The sequence below is a fragment of the Xiphophorus hellerii genome, chromosome 12, assembly GCF_003331165.1.
Source record: "Xiphophorus hellerii strain 12219 chromosome 12, Xiphophorus_hellerii-4.1, whole genome shotgun sequence".
Classification (NCBI taxonomy): Eukaryota; Metazoa; Chordata; class Actinopteri; order Cyprinodontiformes; family Poeciliidae; genus Xiphophorus; species Xiphophorus hellerii.
The window spans coordinates 8,000,018-8,017,553 of record NC_045683.1 but is presented as its reverse complement, the minus strand read 5'-3'; the positions used below and the strand labels follow the sequence as shown (position 1 = coordinate 8,017,553).

The following is a 17,536-nucleotide window of genomic DNA, read 5'->3' as shown; positions in this document are numbered from 1 at the left end:
GATCTTCACAGTACAAAGCTGCGCAGCCTCTTTTCATGTCACTTTCATTGAGTGGAGGGCCACGGTGTGAGCTCTGTAAAGAGGCTGTGCCCATTCAAGGGACTAAAGAGGACAAAGCTGAGCTCGCCGTGGTGCCACACAGACTCACAACCAAAATAGGAACGAAGCAAAGCGACAAGGGAGGGCTCAAGAGAACAAGAGGCGGGGAGTGAATTATGTTAAATTCATCTGCTGAATACATTTACTGGAAACTGATCAAATACTAGACCTCTGTTCAGAGACATTTCACTTATTAAAGGAGATAAAGTGACGGATATTACATATAGTTGATGCCTGAAGACATGCGCTGAGTCTCATCGGAATAATACAAACACTATGCAGGACTCAATATGCATCAGTTTGCATGAAAATATTTAAGAAGATTCACTTTACCTTTATATGCACATCACAGACAGACACCATGGATGAAGCTGCATGTTGGTTTCCTTCTTCTTCTTCCGATGGAGCTCTGCAGTAGGATGCAGGTCTGTGTCTCCATCTGTTTGTTTTCACAGATGACTTCCCTGCTCTGCTCGCTCATCCTGTTTGGCTCGGCAGTCGCATCTCCTCTGGGTGAGTCCTGCAGGCTTCTCTTTTCCATTATACACCAAATAACTTTAATTATAATAATGCATTGGATTTACACCCTAACCGTATCCTAGTTTGGATTTGAGGAGTGCACAATGATGTTGTCTTGCTAATCCACAATTAACAAAGAGCAAACAAATTTAACTGAAATATCATAGAATTAAGATGATGTAGGAAAATTTTTTCTCAACTTGGAAAGATTGATATTGGTTCATAAATGACTTTTACCTTTTAATTCAGTTTCTTTTAATTTTATGCATGTTTATGTCCAGGACAAAGCATTTAAATAATTCTTCAGCAACACAATGTATGCACTAAGATGCAAAATGCATCATAAATATTGAACTATCCATAGGATTTATAGCAGCTTTAGTTTGCATCATAAAGTTCTTGCACCATATAATATTTATAGTAAAAACTAAATATACGTTATGTAGAAAACAATTTTTAGCTGTGAGAAAATATTTTTGCAGAAGTTTAAAATACTGCTCTGAGAAAGGATTGTTAGTCAGAAAATGTCGACTCCTTTTGGTTTGTATTTTTAACAAAAGGCATCCACGGTGTCACTGTGCATGAATTTATGCTTTATTGTTACCACTGGATGTTTCTTATTGTAATGAACTGTGGTTATTGTGGTGGAGGATGGATGCGGTGGACCCAGGTATTGGTGAAAATGATGGTTTTAATGAAGAGAAACACAAAATCCAGGCAGCACAGGTGAGCAGTGAGGCTAGGAGCTCAGTCACTGGTAGCAACTGGAGACCAGCACACGAATGAACCAGAGCAGGGTAGACCAGACACGACGTACGACAAGAATCCGACAGGGAGCAGGGCACACAGGTGAGTTTAAATACACAGGGAGATAATCAGGGGGAACAAGGAACAGCTGGAGACAGTCAAGGGAAAGACTCAGTAATATAGAAACATACACAAAAAACAAATCCTTACACTTATTGCATTTTTGATGCAATTTACACCCTGCTTTGCTTTTCATATATTGATTCACCCAGTAATGTTGACTCCATCAACCTTTAGTTCTATTAATTTGCCAGGAAATTTAATTTATGAACCTTTTTATGAATTGTTTTATCTGAATTCTACCATACATATTTGCCTGAACTTGAGGCATTTATTATCCATAGTCACTTCAAAAACAATATTTTTTTCTATCCTTTTCATCATCCTGATAGTTTCTACATAAACCAAATGGAAAACAAATAACAAATAAATAAGCACATATTCTGTGAGAGATTCCAAACTTCCCCAGTGGTTGCATTTCTGAATGATAACTGGATTAAATATCTGTTAAACGTGTCTCTAATATTTCTGGTTTCCAGGTTTGGAGGATGTTTTCTTTAGTCCCCAGGACCAGACAGTGAAAGAAGGAGAGGCTGTTTTCCTGCAGTGTGTGTCTGGAGAAAGTTCGCCTGCAGCAAACGTCTCATGGCTCAAAGACGGACGGATCGTCACAAGAGGCAGACAGTTTCAGGTGAGGCAGGTCGAAACAGAACATTTTAATTGGTTTTTACATCCTAATTGATCGCTTAGAGAGACATTAAACAGATTTTTTTTTGCAGAAAAAATATGTTTTTATCTAGATCTTCTACTTCTAAGTTCTGTCTAAACTTTTAACATTTTAATTTATCTGCAGTCTGTTTAAAAACTCCTGATTAACTCTGACTGAACATCATTAGCATCACTTTCAATGATGCTAATGATGCCAATTATCTTTACTTTCCAGATTTCTAGAACTCACTCAATTAATAAAAACCAAATTCAGTCAACAAGGTCATATTCTAATTTAATCTTGAATCTATTGCTGCTGATAAACTCTCTTCTATTAAGTGAAAAAAAAACATTATTTATCTTTTTGTAACTTCGTCCTTGTTCTCTTCTTTTGATGTTTTTCTTTTGCTCAGGATTTTTACGCTGATTTTTTCTTCGTATTTGTATCAGCATAAAAAGCTGAATGCATTTAGATGAATCATTGTCAGAATGTGTTTGCTTTACCTGCTACTTTCTCAATCAATCTTAAATATTTGATGAGACGAATCGCTTATTTTGAAATCTGGAGTTTTTGGTAGCTTGGAAAGAGATGCAGAGAAAAATAACACATTTAGATAAAAAGTGTCATTTTACTGATAATTTAACAAAGCTTTCTGATTTCTTTCCTGTTAAGGGGGAATATGGAGGAGGACAACAGAAGAAAACTTCAGGCACGCTTCACCTTTTCAATGCAACATTGCAGGATGATGGGATATATGTTTGTGTCGCACACAACTCTCTGCTGAACATCAGCAGGAGGAGTAAACCAGCTAAGCTAACTGTGGAAGGTGAGAACAAACTCTTTCAAACACAAACAGCCACTTCCTGAAAAACGCTTGGTCCACCCACAACATTTATGACTAACTCAGTCTGTGCGGTAGGTGTTCCTCTGGGTCCGAAGCTCGTCCAGGGCCCTGACAACATCACGGTTACCATGGGAACTGAGGTCTCCATGCAGTGCACAGTCCGTGGCTTCCCTGTTCCCATGGTGCACTGGTTCAAAGACGGCTGCCTCCTGTCGAGGTGCTCGGCCGCATTCAGCCTCCTGAACAATGGGCAGCTGCTCATACTGAGGTCAGACACTCCACAGGACAGCAGGGAAACATTCGGTTTCTGCTCTCCTGACAGGCTCGTTTTAATGCTGCACAACACGTCGTAAAGCATGTGTCAAACTCGAGGCCAAATCTGGCCCGCCTTAGATTTTTATGTTGCCCTCTAGACTCCAAATTACATCAATAAGTCCCACCAGTTTCTCACAAATCTGCAAAATTCTGATGAAATCAACAGATCGCCACATTTTTTCTAATTTCACTGAAAATGTTTTTCTCAAAATTGGTCAAAAACATTGGGTTAAATTGACTGCCGCCTCTGCCTTACTTGATTATAGTCTGTGACCGTTACAGCGAGGAATAAAATCATACATTAGAGCAAATATCATAAAGATTCCTTACAAATATTTCTAAATTAGCACCACAAAATCTGTAATTTTGACTAGAAAAAAAACACAAAAACAATCAAAATCCTGGAGTGACAACTATTCAGGGACGTGCGGTGAGGTTCATAGCTGGTGAGGCACTGACTTAATCATATTCAGATTTACAAATATAGACCCCCTGCATGTTATTGTTTATGTAAGGAAATTATTACTCGCATGTGGACAACGCTGGAGGGCAAAAAGACTATTTCCGTTCACTCAATCAAACTTGGACATGTAGATATTATTCATTTCGTGCTGTGCTCCACAGCGAAGGGGAAACCCGTTAAAGTACAACTCAAAACCACGTCTTTTGTCGCTCTCGGTATCAGCGCAGCTACGCACAGACTCGTTGCCACAGCAACTGACAACAACGCCACAATAAAAAACACTCAAATATTTCCCAAGCAAAAAGCAGAACATTCAGTCTGTTGCAGTAGTATTGTTGTAGTATTATTTTGCGATTATTAATTAATTGCTGTGGTAAGAGGAGAAAACTATAAATATATCGCTGCACTTGACTTTACTGTATGGCTAGCTCCATGGCTAGCTCGCTTACAGTATCTTACTCTGCAGTTGTAGAATCACAATGTCTGGGATCATGAGCGCCCCCTGCCATGAGGCAAGAGAACTGCCTGCCTCACCTCGAATCTGTTCTCTGCCGTTTTTGATCGCTCTTCAGCACATGAAACACGTTACACACACAATTGGTGACAAAAACACTGTACATTATATACATAAGCTAAATTATGGAAAATCAGTTCATACATTAAATGTTTTTTTAGCCATTTTATTGGCGAACATGCTCTCAGAATGGCAGCCAGTGCAGTCAGCGAGAAGTTGCGCAATCCCAGGTGAGGCTCAGCTCGCTGCTGCCTCACCAGCTTCGCTTCCGAGCATTTGAATGGGAAAATGCAGAAATTCAGCAATTTTGAAGAAACAATAATCTGAATTTTTTTTTAAGTTAAATGAAAAATAGGTATAGTACAAACCACAGGGTGAAAATAGCAATATAAATGATTTTATCATTATTATTTTTCCATGATTACAGGTGAGGCAGAGCCTCACCTGCCTCCCCTGACCGCAAGTCACTGCAACTATTTATTACTATTTTAACAGTTTATTGGGTTTTATCAATACAATCTGGCACAACCGGTCCTCTAAGAGCGCTCAGATTAGTGATATGGCCCAAAATGAAACTGAGTTTGAGCTGGTGGAAATGTTGTCCTTTGCTTGTCTCAAATTCTACCATAAAAAACTTTTTAAAAAAGAACCTGCAGCCCTAACTCCAGTCACTGATGTGAATCTGGTCGCTACAACCCATAGATAATCAGATAAACAGATGGTGATTCACAGGTACGTCAATAATCAAGTACCAGAAATGTGATATACACTCAATTCCTTCCTGATGTTTCACATATAGTAGGGAAAAAGACTGATGGCAACATCCTTAGTGATTCTAACTCCACCAAACATACATGTACACACACACAAATACTCGTTTTAGTGATTTGCTTAAATGTAGCATTCATTAATGAACGTTGGTTGTTTATTTTATATTTGGTGAGTTGGAACCATGTCTGATTTATTTTTGTCAAAAAAAAAGAGTTTTTTATGAATTTAGTTTTTGTTTGATTTGTATTTCATTTCTCATAATCACTGTAGAAAACCTTGGTGTTTTAGACCCCTGGTAGCACAATGTTGCCCTGAGGCAACAAACCCAGATCTGGTTCCGGGAGGCGTCAGGATCCGATTTGATGATGGATATGTAATTAGGGACCACAAGCTCCCAAATAATGCAGGAAAATATTTTTTTCCCCAAAAAAACTAAAAAGTCATGCGATAGAGGGTTAATTTGTTAAAATTATAGAATATATAGGTTGAAATATTAATGCTCTGGATTATAATGTTGGAGAAGCAGCTGACAAAATCTACAGTTTCTTTCATCTGGTCTTAATCTTGATGAAAATGGTATTTGTATTTAAATAAAAGTCCTGCAATTTACAAACCCACAAAGCTCAACATCAGTCTTTATTTTCATAAAGTGAATGATTTTCTTTCAACATTAGTGTTTAGTTTTGAGTTTACTGCAGCTTTGCAAACAGTTCTTTGATTACATTTTCATGAGTTCTGTCTTTGAAGATCATAGCAACGTTAGTAAATCCTATTAGTATGAGTACTAAGACAAAAACGGAATATTTTGAATCTTTGAATTTGCGTTTTTATCTGCTGAAATCAAAAGTTTCATTTGTGTTTGTATTAGAAATGTGACAAAGCAGGACGAAGGCTGGTATCACTGTGAAGCATCAATCCAGGAAGAGACTATCAAGTCACGGTCAGCTTTCCTGCTTCTAGCCGGTACTTTGAATTTTAACAAAATTATCAAAAAGCAATTACTGTCACACATTTGAGCATGCAGTCATGTGTTTTCAGACATGCATTGGAGTTTTGTGCAGCAGCCCTCAAGCCTGACTGTCAGGAGAGGAGAAAACGTGACGCTCACCTGCAGACCTCCATACAGTCGACCAGAAGCTGATGTGTCCTGGTTCAAAGGCAACCAGCTTCTCTCTCCAGCAGTAAACATGACTGTGTTACCCAGTGGAGACCTCTTCTTTCACAGGTCTCTCTTTTAAAACACATATAATTGGATAAATTACTATAATATCTTCCACTCTAGCAAAACTTTCTGCATTTTTCATGCTTTTCCTTCAGCATCCAGGAGCGTGATGGAGGCGTTTACTTCTGCAGGGCGTCGAACTCTCACCTCCAAAGATTCCTTACTTCTAGAAGAGCGACTCTGACTGTGCTGGGTGTGGGAAAAACACAAAACTACAAATGCTGCCCCAGAATGCAGGGCAAAAACACAAAATCTTAAGTGTTTCTGTTCTAGTTTATAGTGCAAGTATCTTAATACACTTGAAATAAGACTAAACTAACTTACAAGTAACTTTTCAGCAAGTAATTGGGACTTAAAATGACAAAAGGCCCTAAAACAGCTCACTCTGAAAGTAAGTTGTCTTACTTCAAAGTGTACTAATATATTTGGACTAGAAACTAGACCAAAACACTTGTTAAGATTTTGGGTTTTTCCAGAGTCGCATGAAAAAAATGAGTTTGGGTTTCAGAAAGCTTTATTTCTTCTTTCTCTTTCTTCCTGTAGCCCCTCCTTTAGTGAAATTGTGGCCCACAGTATTGATGGTTCCTGTGGGAGCCCCAGCAGTGCTGGAGTGTGAGGTGTCCGGTCATCCTTTGCCCTCCATCAGCTGGATGAAAAGAGGCCACTCCAAGCAAACCGGAGGGAAAGTGGCACTAGGGTAGGTTGCCATGTTGGTGTGTTGAATAAAACACTTAACAAAAATTTTAAAAAAGGAATACTGTTTTAAAATCTCGTTCTTTTGTTTTACTCTTGTGAAGAACACAACTGTCTTGTTTTTCCATGTTTTTAAAGGGAACCTGTTATGCAAAATTCACCTTTTGCACATTTTGTACTTCCTTTTTGGGTCTCTACTGCTTCTAGAAAACACCCACTCATTTCTTGGCAGTAAGTTAATGTTGTTTTACTATCTGAAATATGAGCCATTTCCAAAATGTCCATGGACCTTACTGTAATCTGGCAACACAAGTAGAGATCCAGCACATTTGTTCAGCTGGTTTTACCACTATATGCGCTGTACAATGGCTGCTGGAAAAGAGAAGTGTTTTGTTATTAACTTACCATCTAGAAACCACTCTCTATATTTTTGTTGGTTATGCAGGAGGCTCTACTTCTGCTTTTCAAAGATGTACGGTTGTATGATTGCACATTTTATTTCATCCACTTTCACATGAGTGTAAATGTTGAGTTTGGGGACGTGGCCATCAGCAGGTTATTTTGATTTAAAATGACAAGAGGCCCTAAAACATCTCACGACACTAAAATCTCATTATCTAAGGATGAATCTGCACAAAAGATCTAATGAACATATATTGTATAACCCATAGATCTGTCCCAACCTGTTCAAGGAAGCATAATATTTCACCCTTAAAGCTGTCTACTACAGTGTTGATCTGCTTTTTCTCTAACTTTGTATCCAGTGCTTGAGTATTTGAAAAATATAATTTCTTACTTATTAATTGACTTCATTCGTACCGTGTGCCTCTCTCATCCAGACAGAGAAATACTACTCTCTACATCCAGTCAGCCAGGATCTACGACGAGGCGGTCTACGTGTGTGAAGCCTCCAACGTTTTGGGAAGAAGCCACAGCACAGCCCTGCTGAGAGTTGCTGGTAACCTTTACTCTTACTTTGTACTGAATTTATATCTAAAGGTTCTTGGATCCAAAATAAGAAAAGTCTACATTCATGATGATGTTGTGATACAATAAGCTAAAAAACACAACCTTCTGTGGCTATGAAGCACAGTTATCCACAAATCAGTAATCAAATCATTTTCATCTTGTCTTAAAATGCATAAAATATACATTTTGTGTAGTTTTTGCTTAATTACTGCTCTTTTTTGAGTCCTTATATTCCAGGTAACAAATATGTGATTACTAAATTAGTTGACGAGTATTTGAATAATTGATTAATCATGATTAATCCGATTAATCGTTTCAGCCCTAATCATTATATATTCAGGATTTATCTTTTTTTTTTCTCCCCTCCAGGGGGTCTTTTTGTGGGCTCTAGTGTCCCTTATATTAAAGTAGGCTGACAGAAAAGGGGGAAGGAGAGGGAGGAAGACATGAGGTAAATGTCGCCGGGTCCGGGATTCAAACCCGCGACGGCCGCGTCAAGGACTCAAGGCCTCCAAACGTGGGTCGCGCTGTCCCTACGCCACCACAGCCCGCCCCAGGATTTATCTCTTTGATTAACTACAGCTCACATTGAAAAAGAAATATAAATTTGTCAAACATGGACAATAAATAACTAATAACTCAAAATATTCCATGTTTTGTTTGGGCAATTATACTTGCAGCAGTCGTATGTACGTAATGGATCCTTTGTTTTTTGTTTATTTTCTTCTTATTTCCAGTGAGTCCCATTATTGTGACTTTTGTAAGCAGAGTGAGCAGCACCGCCGGGTCATCAGTGGTTCTGCCCTGCAGAGCAGTTGGGGTTCAGCCCATCACATACAGCTGGACCAGAGCAGAGACTCGCTCTCCCATCAGCCGCACTGAAACCGAACATGTTGATGGTGAGTCCTGGATGCGAACAGTTTCATCTCCACACTCAGCCTAGATGCAACTACATGCCAGCTCTGCTTGATTCATAACTTATGTAGAAAATGGAGCCCTGCACATTTCCAGAGTTCAGCATTCGGATGCAGGAGAGTTCGTCTGTACTGCTGAGAACAGAGCTGGACGCCACCAGAGATGCACAGTCCTCACTGTCACAGGTGTGTTTATTCCTCATCAGAAGCTGTTTTAAATTACAAATGTGCGCAAAGCTATGTCGTTATTCCCCTAATGTTGAAAAAAACTAACAATTTCGCAATTGTAGTGTTTCCATTAAATGAGAAACGCAATTAAAATCACGTAAATAAGTTTGTTCACTCGATAAGTCATAAAAATAGCATGCAGACAATGTTTCTGTTTCTGATTCTCCTTGATGCTGTTTTCGCTGCTAAGCTGAAGATCGTCCTGCTTATAGAGAGAAACAGACAAAGCTGGTTCTGTCTGCTGTGAGTAAAGATATGAAAACTTTTCCTCAGGCTTGTGTGGAAAATCATTGTGCAGATTGTTTATTTGCTTTTCATGCATCATTTCAGTTCTCAACAAAGCTTCATAAATGGCGACGTTCCCTTATTTATCATTATAACATGCAACATTTGTGGTTTTCATCCATTTGCTACCTTTGTGGTTAATGATGTTTCAGGGTCAAACGAATTTGTTGTCATGAAATCCTTTGTTTTGATATTTTTAAGAGCTCTAATGTTAGCGAGGATCATCATGTTTCAGCTGAGCAGAACCTTCAACCAGCTCATCATCCCCATCTGATGGCTCAGCAAAAGTTAACATGTACGTATTTCCAGAAAAAGCTCTCTGTAGGTAACAGTAACTACTTTTGTTTTTGTATGATTGTCAGCCTGTGTTGTTTTATTTTCTGGGTGTGACGTTAATTTTTTTGAATGGTTATGATTCAGCGACAAAACATTCCTTCAAGATTTTAAAGACATCGACTTACATAGGTTTTCTTTCCTTTATTTTATTTTTAACTTCAATTTTTCAAATTCTTTGAACCAAAGTTGTTGCAGAGCATGTCAGACTCACTTGCCTGGTCTCGTTGTGTTTATTAAATTATTTTGACAGATTTTAGTCGTTTTGGTAAATGGAAGAAAGCAATTAGTAAAATTGTTGCAAATCAAAAACACAAAAGACTAAACCAAACTTCTCCTCCACTGCATTTGGGATTAACAATATTCTTGAAATGATTTAATCTCTCAGTTTAAAGGCTAAACAAAATAAGCCACAAAAAAGTAAATTTGGTTTCCTTTACACTGTTTGAATAACTTTACTTTTATGACAAGGAATTAAAAGGCTGCAGCTTGATCAGCCTCCAGTGACACTAAACAATTAAATAAATGGTATGAAAAATATTTATGAACATAAAACTGACAACCAAGATCAAACTTTAGTCTCTCTTAGGTGAACGGTGTGTGTTGATAGAAAAAACAGCAAATGCATGAAACCATCCACACCGCAAAACACAAAATCTTCAGAGGCATCTTTGGTCTAAGTTTTAGTGCAACTATTATAGTCCACCTTAAGGCAAAACTATCTTAAAAGTAACTTTCCAGCAAGTTAAATAAGCTTATGTTAGGTTTGAGTGATTATTGACTATAGATGCAAAGAGTACAACTTCCACTGGCAGATTTGTTTTAACTTAAAACAGGAAAAATGTGAAAAAATGTCACAAATTATTGACTAAAAACAAAGTTACATATTTTTCTGAAAAGTTACTTTTAAGTTAGTTTTGTCAAATTTCAAATGTACTAAGACCAAGTGTACTAAACCAAAAGTAAAGTAAAAGAAATTGTCAGCTGTGGTTGCCAATTTTACTGTATAAATCTGGTCAAATTTGAATTTATATGGATTTTACTGTACAAATACATTAAAATTCATATTTATATGGTAAAATTCTGCCACAGCTGCTGGTATTTTATCATTGATGTTTGATGTTTTTATAGTGTACCTACATTTTCCATACACCACTCATTAAAGTTTGTAAGAATTGTTTATAAACTTGTCAAACAAAGCTTTGAGAATCTGATATTTCTTATTGTTTTTCAACCAGTATTAAAAACAAAACTTTTTACTTTAGTAAAAACCAACATATGAACATTTCCTTCATGATTAATTATATCTCACATTTCAATAAAAGAGAAACATTAACCATTTTTCTGTACATTTCCAGGTTTCAGCTGCAGCAACACAACCACATCTCCAGCTTTTTCAAGAAAATTCACAGCTGAGTTAAAGGCGCCGCCGTCGAGACCTGATCAGATTTTGGAGGAAGTGATCCATCCGGCCCAGCAGCTTGTTGTTACGCAGATACAGCCTCCAATATTGCCGCCTCCGCCGCATCCAAACTTCCTGTCAGGAGATCTCAACCCCAAACTTCCTCTGGAAAAGGATCAACATTTAACTTCTACTAGTCGACCACTCGGTTCAACGCCGGCAGCTACCAGTCAGGGTTTCAGTCCGACATCGACGTCACCACATCAATTTCTGCAATCTAAAGAAAATAATGAATCTCCAGTGAATCTAAAAGACAAACTGATGTGGTCGGAAACACCAGTGCCAACACAGATTTCTGTTTCCCAGATTAAAATTAAACCCTCTGATTCAGTGAAAGTTACTTCAGAAAGGGAATTGTACCATTTAAAACCCCATTCTTTCCACCAAAGGAATATCCTCTCCAAAAATGAGACATCGTCACACATTTCTCCAAATAAACCAACTGCTTTGCACTTTTCAGCTTCTCCCCAACAAACAACTCACTGGCCTGCCACACCATTGAGTTTTCTCCCAAAGTTTCATCTTGAAAGCCCCGACATGCAACTTCCACCATCTTTAATCACCAGACCTCCGCCATTACAGTTTGACGATCGACCCACAGCAGCAACGTTAAACCCTGGATCATCTCAGCAGCACCACCCAGTATCAGACCCAGTAAACACCAGTCATGTGTACTGGTTGAATCAGGCGAACTCCACACAGAAAGATCAAGCATCCAACAGCACAAAGCTGACAGACTGGAAAAAGAGGAACACCTCCCAGTCCCCAATGACCAGCAACAATCCCAGGTGGGTGAAATAAGCAGTTTTTATTCAATCTTTTGAATATTTTCTCTACATTTCATTTTTTATTTAATGTACTCGATATTAAATAAGAATAGTTCATGTAACAACTATAAGAAATCTTGAATGAAAAGGAGCAGAAAGGAGTATCTGCCTGTTAATTCAGACATTAAAATTAGCTTTTTCAACTCATATTTCAAAACACAACAAACTCTCAGCTTATCAATTTCGCTCCATCAAAATGATTTCCACATTTCTTTTAGGTAGAGAAAGATTCAGATCTGCATAAACCGACACCTTTAATTTAAATTTATCTCTCTATCGTCATTGTTCTCAATATAAATTTGACAAAAATCTCAGTTCTCGTCAAGTCTTATTTGCTTTCTATTTTTACAAATCTGTTTTTAATGTTGCTTGGTAAAAAAAAAAAAAAAAGAACATAAATTTTAAGATGATGTACTCTATCAATTATTTAACTGTATAAGTATTGGGTTTGTGTTAACAGCTCTCTTCTGCAAAAGAAGAATCAACTCTATAGAAGTAAATGGTTTTGAATGATAGTTTTCCATTTTTTGATGCTTTTTTACTCATTTTTATGACCGTTCCTTATTTTTCAGGAACACACTTCAAAATATGCTTAGCAAAGCATGTAAAACAGGGATGTAAACGCAGCCAAAGAAAAATATTTGAAACACTTATTGAACACTTAGAGTACTCTTAATTTAAAACCATTTTCAAAGATTTCCTGTAAGTATAAGCCAAAAATTCCCAGATTAGTTTAAAATGTATCAAATTATTGTAGAAGTTGCTTGTTGTGTGAGAAATCTAATTTGTGTTCTCTCCCAGAGGAACACAACAGTCGCCATCATGGCTGCCTGCACTTGAGAAACATGACATCCCCATTGTGGTGGGAGTCGGCATATCCCTGGCTTTTATCTTCATAACCGTCACGTTTTATTCAGTCGTCCAGAAGAACGAACCTTTACCTCCAGGCCGAGCAGGTAGCACGTTATTTTATTTTCTGATTGTCCTAAATGGCTGAAAAATGAAGATTTTTCCACAAAACTAGCAGATCGAGATTAGTGTCCTTACTTTCACAACACATTGAAATCACTGTGTTTACATGTCAAAAGACAAGAAGCATTATTTTAAATGCCATTAGTAGAAACATCTTAACTTAAAATGTATTAAATTGTATTAGTGATCTGCAATACATGCACAGATATACTAAAACAATAATCCTTTAAATTCTTTTTTAAATAAAAAGGTTTCAAGACAGATTTATGTCTGGAGATTTAATTTGTCATTCAAAAATTTTCTCTCACTTCCAATTCTCTATTTTGACTCAGCAACAAGATATATCTGACAGTTACATGTAAAAATAAAGTTTGTTTTTTTACCTAAAAATGGCTTGCTTCACACAACATGTGCTAACAAATTAGCTGTCAATACTTTACAGTAACAGGTTGACAAGCTGAACTCTTGTCTTGATGTGAAACAGGCATTAATGTTGTAAAGGTCATGGAGGGGACAGTATTATGTAAAATATGCCCCAGAAAATGTTAATACTCTTATGAAATAAGAGAATTAACTAAATTAATTTAATTTATTTATCCTAAAACAATCTAAATGTAGGTACATTTCTGCTTTTTCATAGAAAGCTAAATGAGTTTCAAATAAAGACTGCTTACTACTTTTAAACATGCTTTTATATGAGCCAAGAAAAGCTAGCCGACTTGGCATAGTCTGTTTAGCTTTAGGTTAAATAACATTTTCCACATAAAGGTTTAACAACCTCTTAAAGCTAAGTAACATCCAGGTGCTTTTAATATTAAATCTATTTTAAAATTAAACCTTTACATCTTTTCTGTTTTACCAAAATCTTATCTAAATCAGTTTCTTAGCTTATTTAATGTATGCTAACATAAACTAAATCTAAGCTTTTCATTGTTTAGTTTTTCCTATCAACTAATGAAAACAGCTTTAAAAAGTTACATTGAAGACTAATAAAAAACAAAACATTCTATGTGAAACAGGAAAACCCAATTACCGAACTCACTTTAGTTAACTAAATTAACTAAACTAGCTTTTTTTGATTACTTTAAGGGAAACTTGGTAAAACATTAGTTAACTAAATTAACTAAACTAGCTTTTTTTGATTACTTTAAGGGAAACTTGGTAAAACATTTAATCAGCTAAATAAAGCAACTTTCAACATTTAGCTCTTGTTACTGGTAAAGTAATTTATTCATAAAAAACGTGGCTGTTATTTTCCTCAATTATTATTATTTTTTTCATGTTGACAAAATTGGCTAAATTTGCTTATCGTCTAAGCAAACTTAACAAAACCCCCCTTAATTTTAATGTTAGCCACATCCTTGGCAGCTCAAAGGAATCTTGGAGTCCCAAAAAGACACGCTGACCGCCAAGCTGCTGGACACACGTATGAAAACAGGTGAATATAAAACTACAAAACACAAAAACATGCAAAAGGCAGTCCTGAGGATCTTAAACAAACATAACGTAACTTAAACATCAGCTGTCTGTGTGTGCAGAGCTTTTGAGGATGATGACTCTGTCACCGTGATTGAGCAGAGCCCCAACACGTCAGATACTCGGGCCCGACCTCCAGGGCCCAGTCTGGTCATTGTGCAGATGGAGCCAACGTTTGAGGAGATTCAAGATGTCTGCCACCCTGCAGCGGACCACTACTCAGTGACTGTGGAGACTCATCCTGAGCCCATTGTTGACACCAAGGTCTGAAATCACACATATGAAATTAATTTTACTAATTTAAACCTAATTTCCAAGCATTAGGTTTGGAAATTAGAGGGAACTTATTAGGCTTTCTTGAACAGGTTAGATCTATGGGCCGCACAAAACATGTTCCTCACAATTTTTACACAAAATCATTCTTAGATTATGAGATTTTAGTCTGATCAGTTCTGCCTATTTTGAGCTCCTTTCGTAATGAGCTGTTTTAGGGCGTCTTGTCACTTTAAATCAAAATAAGCTGCTGCTGGCCACGCCCCCTAACTCAATGTTTACACTTGCATGTGGAAATGGCTGCAAACAGATGCGCAATTATACAACCGTATATCTTTGAAAAGCAGAAGCAGAGCCTCCTGCACAATCAACAAAAATGCAGAAAGTGGTTTGTGGATGGTAAGTCAGCAACAAAACACTTGTCTTTTCTGTCTGGGGTTGCTAGAAAGTGGCACATTGTTGCTTAACAATCAGGAGGTTTTTAAAACAGGTAATTTTCCAGACACCAATAAATATTAACTTATTGCCAAAAATCGGCTTTATGTTTTTCTTAAACTGTTTTTAGAAGCAGTTGAGACCCAAATGGAAATACAAAAACATAATAGGTCCCCTTCAACAAAATCATCAATACTTTTTGGGGATTTCTTTTTCTTTCTTTTCCCCCCCCCATTTTTAAGATATCTATAAGGATCCACTTAACTCCTTTTTCTATGGACGACGATTAGGGCCAATAATTAAAAAAAAGAATCCTGACTTTAAACTCTAAATCTAAATATAATTGTGTGTCTGTCAAAATAAAAATAACCAAACATTCTCAGGTGTACGTTAATTATGTTGTTAGTATATAAAAATAATCACAACTGTTTCTTTCTTGCCATAGGATTTGTAAGACTTTGCTTTTTAGCCTGTCTCACAAGTATTTGGTAGATTTTTTTCTAGTTTTAAGATTAGATTTGCCTGATGGTGCATAAACAATTTAAACAATTCTGATTCTAAGATTAAAGTCAAAATTCTTTTTTTTTTTTTAATGGCCCTGATCTTCTTCCGTATTTTTCAGATTGACTCGTCGCTGGAGGAAGATAAGAGATGCAGTTTGTCGCTGCCCAGCATCCAGCTGCAGTCCACTGAGGACTGGACGAGCATCTCAGGGGACAACCACAGCGCATGCCAGGACGCCTTTCCCCCTCCATCCTCTTTACCCTCTCGCTCCCCGTCCCCGCCCTCCAGACGAGAAGACGCTCTACACTCCTCTCTAACGCTGCGCAGCGCGGAGCCTTGTGCCGCACCCATCCACCACAGCCTCAGCATCTCACACGGCAGCCCTCCTCTGCTCGTCTCTCATCACGTCTCTCTGGGCCTCACCTCTGTTGCTGTTGACGTCCAGGTCTATCCTGCAGCTTCTGCTTCAACGGCAGTAAGCAGCAGCACTCACATCAACTCAGCTTCGAACTCAGCCTCTGTGACTGCGCCGTTGTTTAGTCCTCCGTTGTTCAACAGCCAAGAGAACGACGATCGATCGACGGGCAGGTTGCATCAGAGTAAGTAGCTTCTGACAGACGTTTGACCAAGGAGGAGACTGTGAGCATTTGTATCTTATCATAAACAAACTGTAAATACTTAGCATTAGAGCTGAAACGATTAATCGTATTAATTGTGATTAACCGATTATTCAAATAATCGCCAACCAATTTAGTAATCGATTAATTGTTAACTGGAGTATACAGGCTCTAAAAAAGGTCATTTGCTGAAAGAACATTGTCAGAGTAGTAGTTAAACCAAAAACTGTACAAAAATTTTATACATTTTGCATTTAAGATTTAAAAAAAACTCCTCAAGTGACGTAGATTTTGCTTCATCTGGTTCAAATTGTGTAAAAAAAAAAATCTATTAAGCACCTTTTTCTGTCCAGTTATGAATCGGTTAATCCAAAATATAAAGATATAGCTGCACTATACTGATAAGTCAAGCAGAAAGCGCTGAGCTTTTAACATGTTGATAGAAGTATTTTGTTCGCTGCAGAAGCATTGTTTGCTACAAATATCAAGCTTTCACTAAAAGAATGTTATGTTATTGCATTGTAGGCAATAGCATATTTATTTGCATCTTTTAATGTATTTTTTATTTTGTATAAAAAGATTTCTGTCATTAAATTAAAAAAATTTACAATGTGCCAATTTTTAAACCAGATTAATTGATTAATCATCAGAATAGTGATAGAATAATTGATTACTAAAATAATCGTTAGTTACAGCCTTAATTATATTGTATTCAAATAGAAAGTATGTTTATTTTAATTCATGCTGAGAGATTGATTTGCTGGTTTAAAAGTTACATATTGTACATCTTTAGACATGTTTAGTCTTTTTGAGTTTATTTTGCTCTTAACCACACACGCCCACACACAACTGTTCTGACTTTCTGAAGTATTTTCAAGGTTTCGTTTTGGATTTTGTCTGCATTTTTGCTCATTGTCCACCCAAAAGTAAAAATTGTCAGAAGAATGTACAAAACAATAACACAAAGCACACTCTGATATATTTTAAACATAATGTCAGCATCAATCAGTAGCTACAATCCTTAGACTTATTAGATGAAAACTTGATGTTAATTTGAAAGATATTACCTTTCTTATCCTATTTTCCCTATACTCGAACACACATGACTTTTGATTGGGGGTTTTTGCCAGTGTTATATGGCAAAAAAATATTTTGGTATTTGGTATTTATATTCTCTACTCTGCTATGGTTATTGCTGAACAAGGGCACAGTAGTATATTATTCATCTCAGAGATGTTGAGTGCTGTTTAGATGCTGACTGGCAATAAATCATGAGTGGTAAACA

At 37.1% G+C, this 17,536-nt stretch overlaps 1 protein-coding gene across 1 annotated transcript; it reads left to right on the top strand.

Annotated features, from left to right (window-relative positions):
• The first annotated feature begins 227 nt into the window (after window positions 1–227).
• LOC116729176 (uncharacterized) lies at window positions 228–16,271 on the top strand. The gene is made up of 19 exons (XM_032577547.1): window positions 228–612; window positions 1,965–2,116; window positions 2,807–2,960; window positions 3,054–3,246; window positions 5,910–6,004; window positions 6,080–6,266; window positions 6,359–6,456; window positions 6,807–6,960; window positions 7,796–7,914; window positions 8,663–8,824; window positions 8,912–9,025; window positions 9,258–9,310; window positions 9,554–9,647; window positions 9,886–9,888; window positions 11,044–11,935; window positions 12,776–12,930; window positions 14,300–14,384; window positions 14,485–14,686; window positions 15,753–16,271. Exons 1-19 carry the CDS (start codon window positions 465–467, stop codon window positions 16,239–16,241), a joined length of 3,549 nt encoding a protein of 1,182 aa, XP_032433438.1. The 5' UTR covers window positions 228–464; the 3' UTR covers window positions 16,242–16,271.
• The last annotated feature ends 1,265 nt before the right edge of the window (window positions 16,272–17,536 follow it).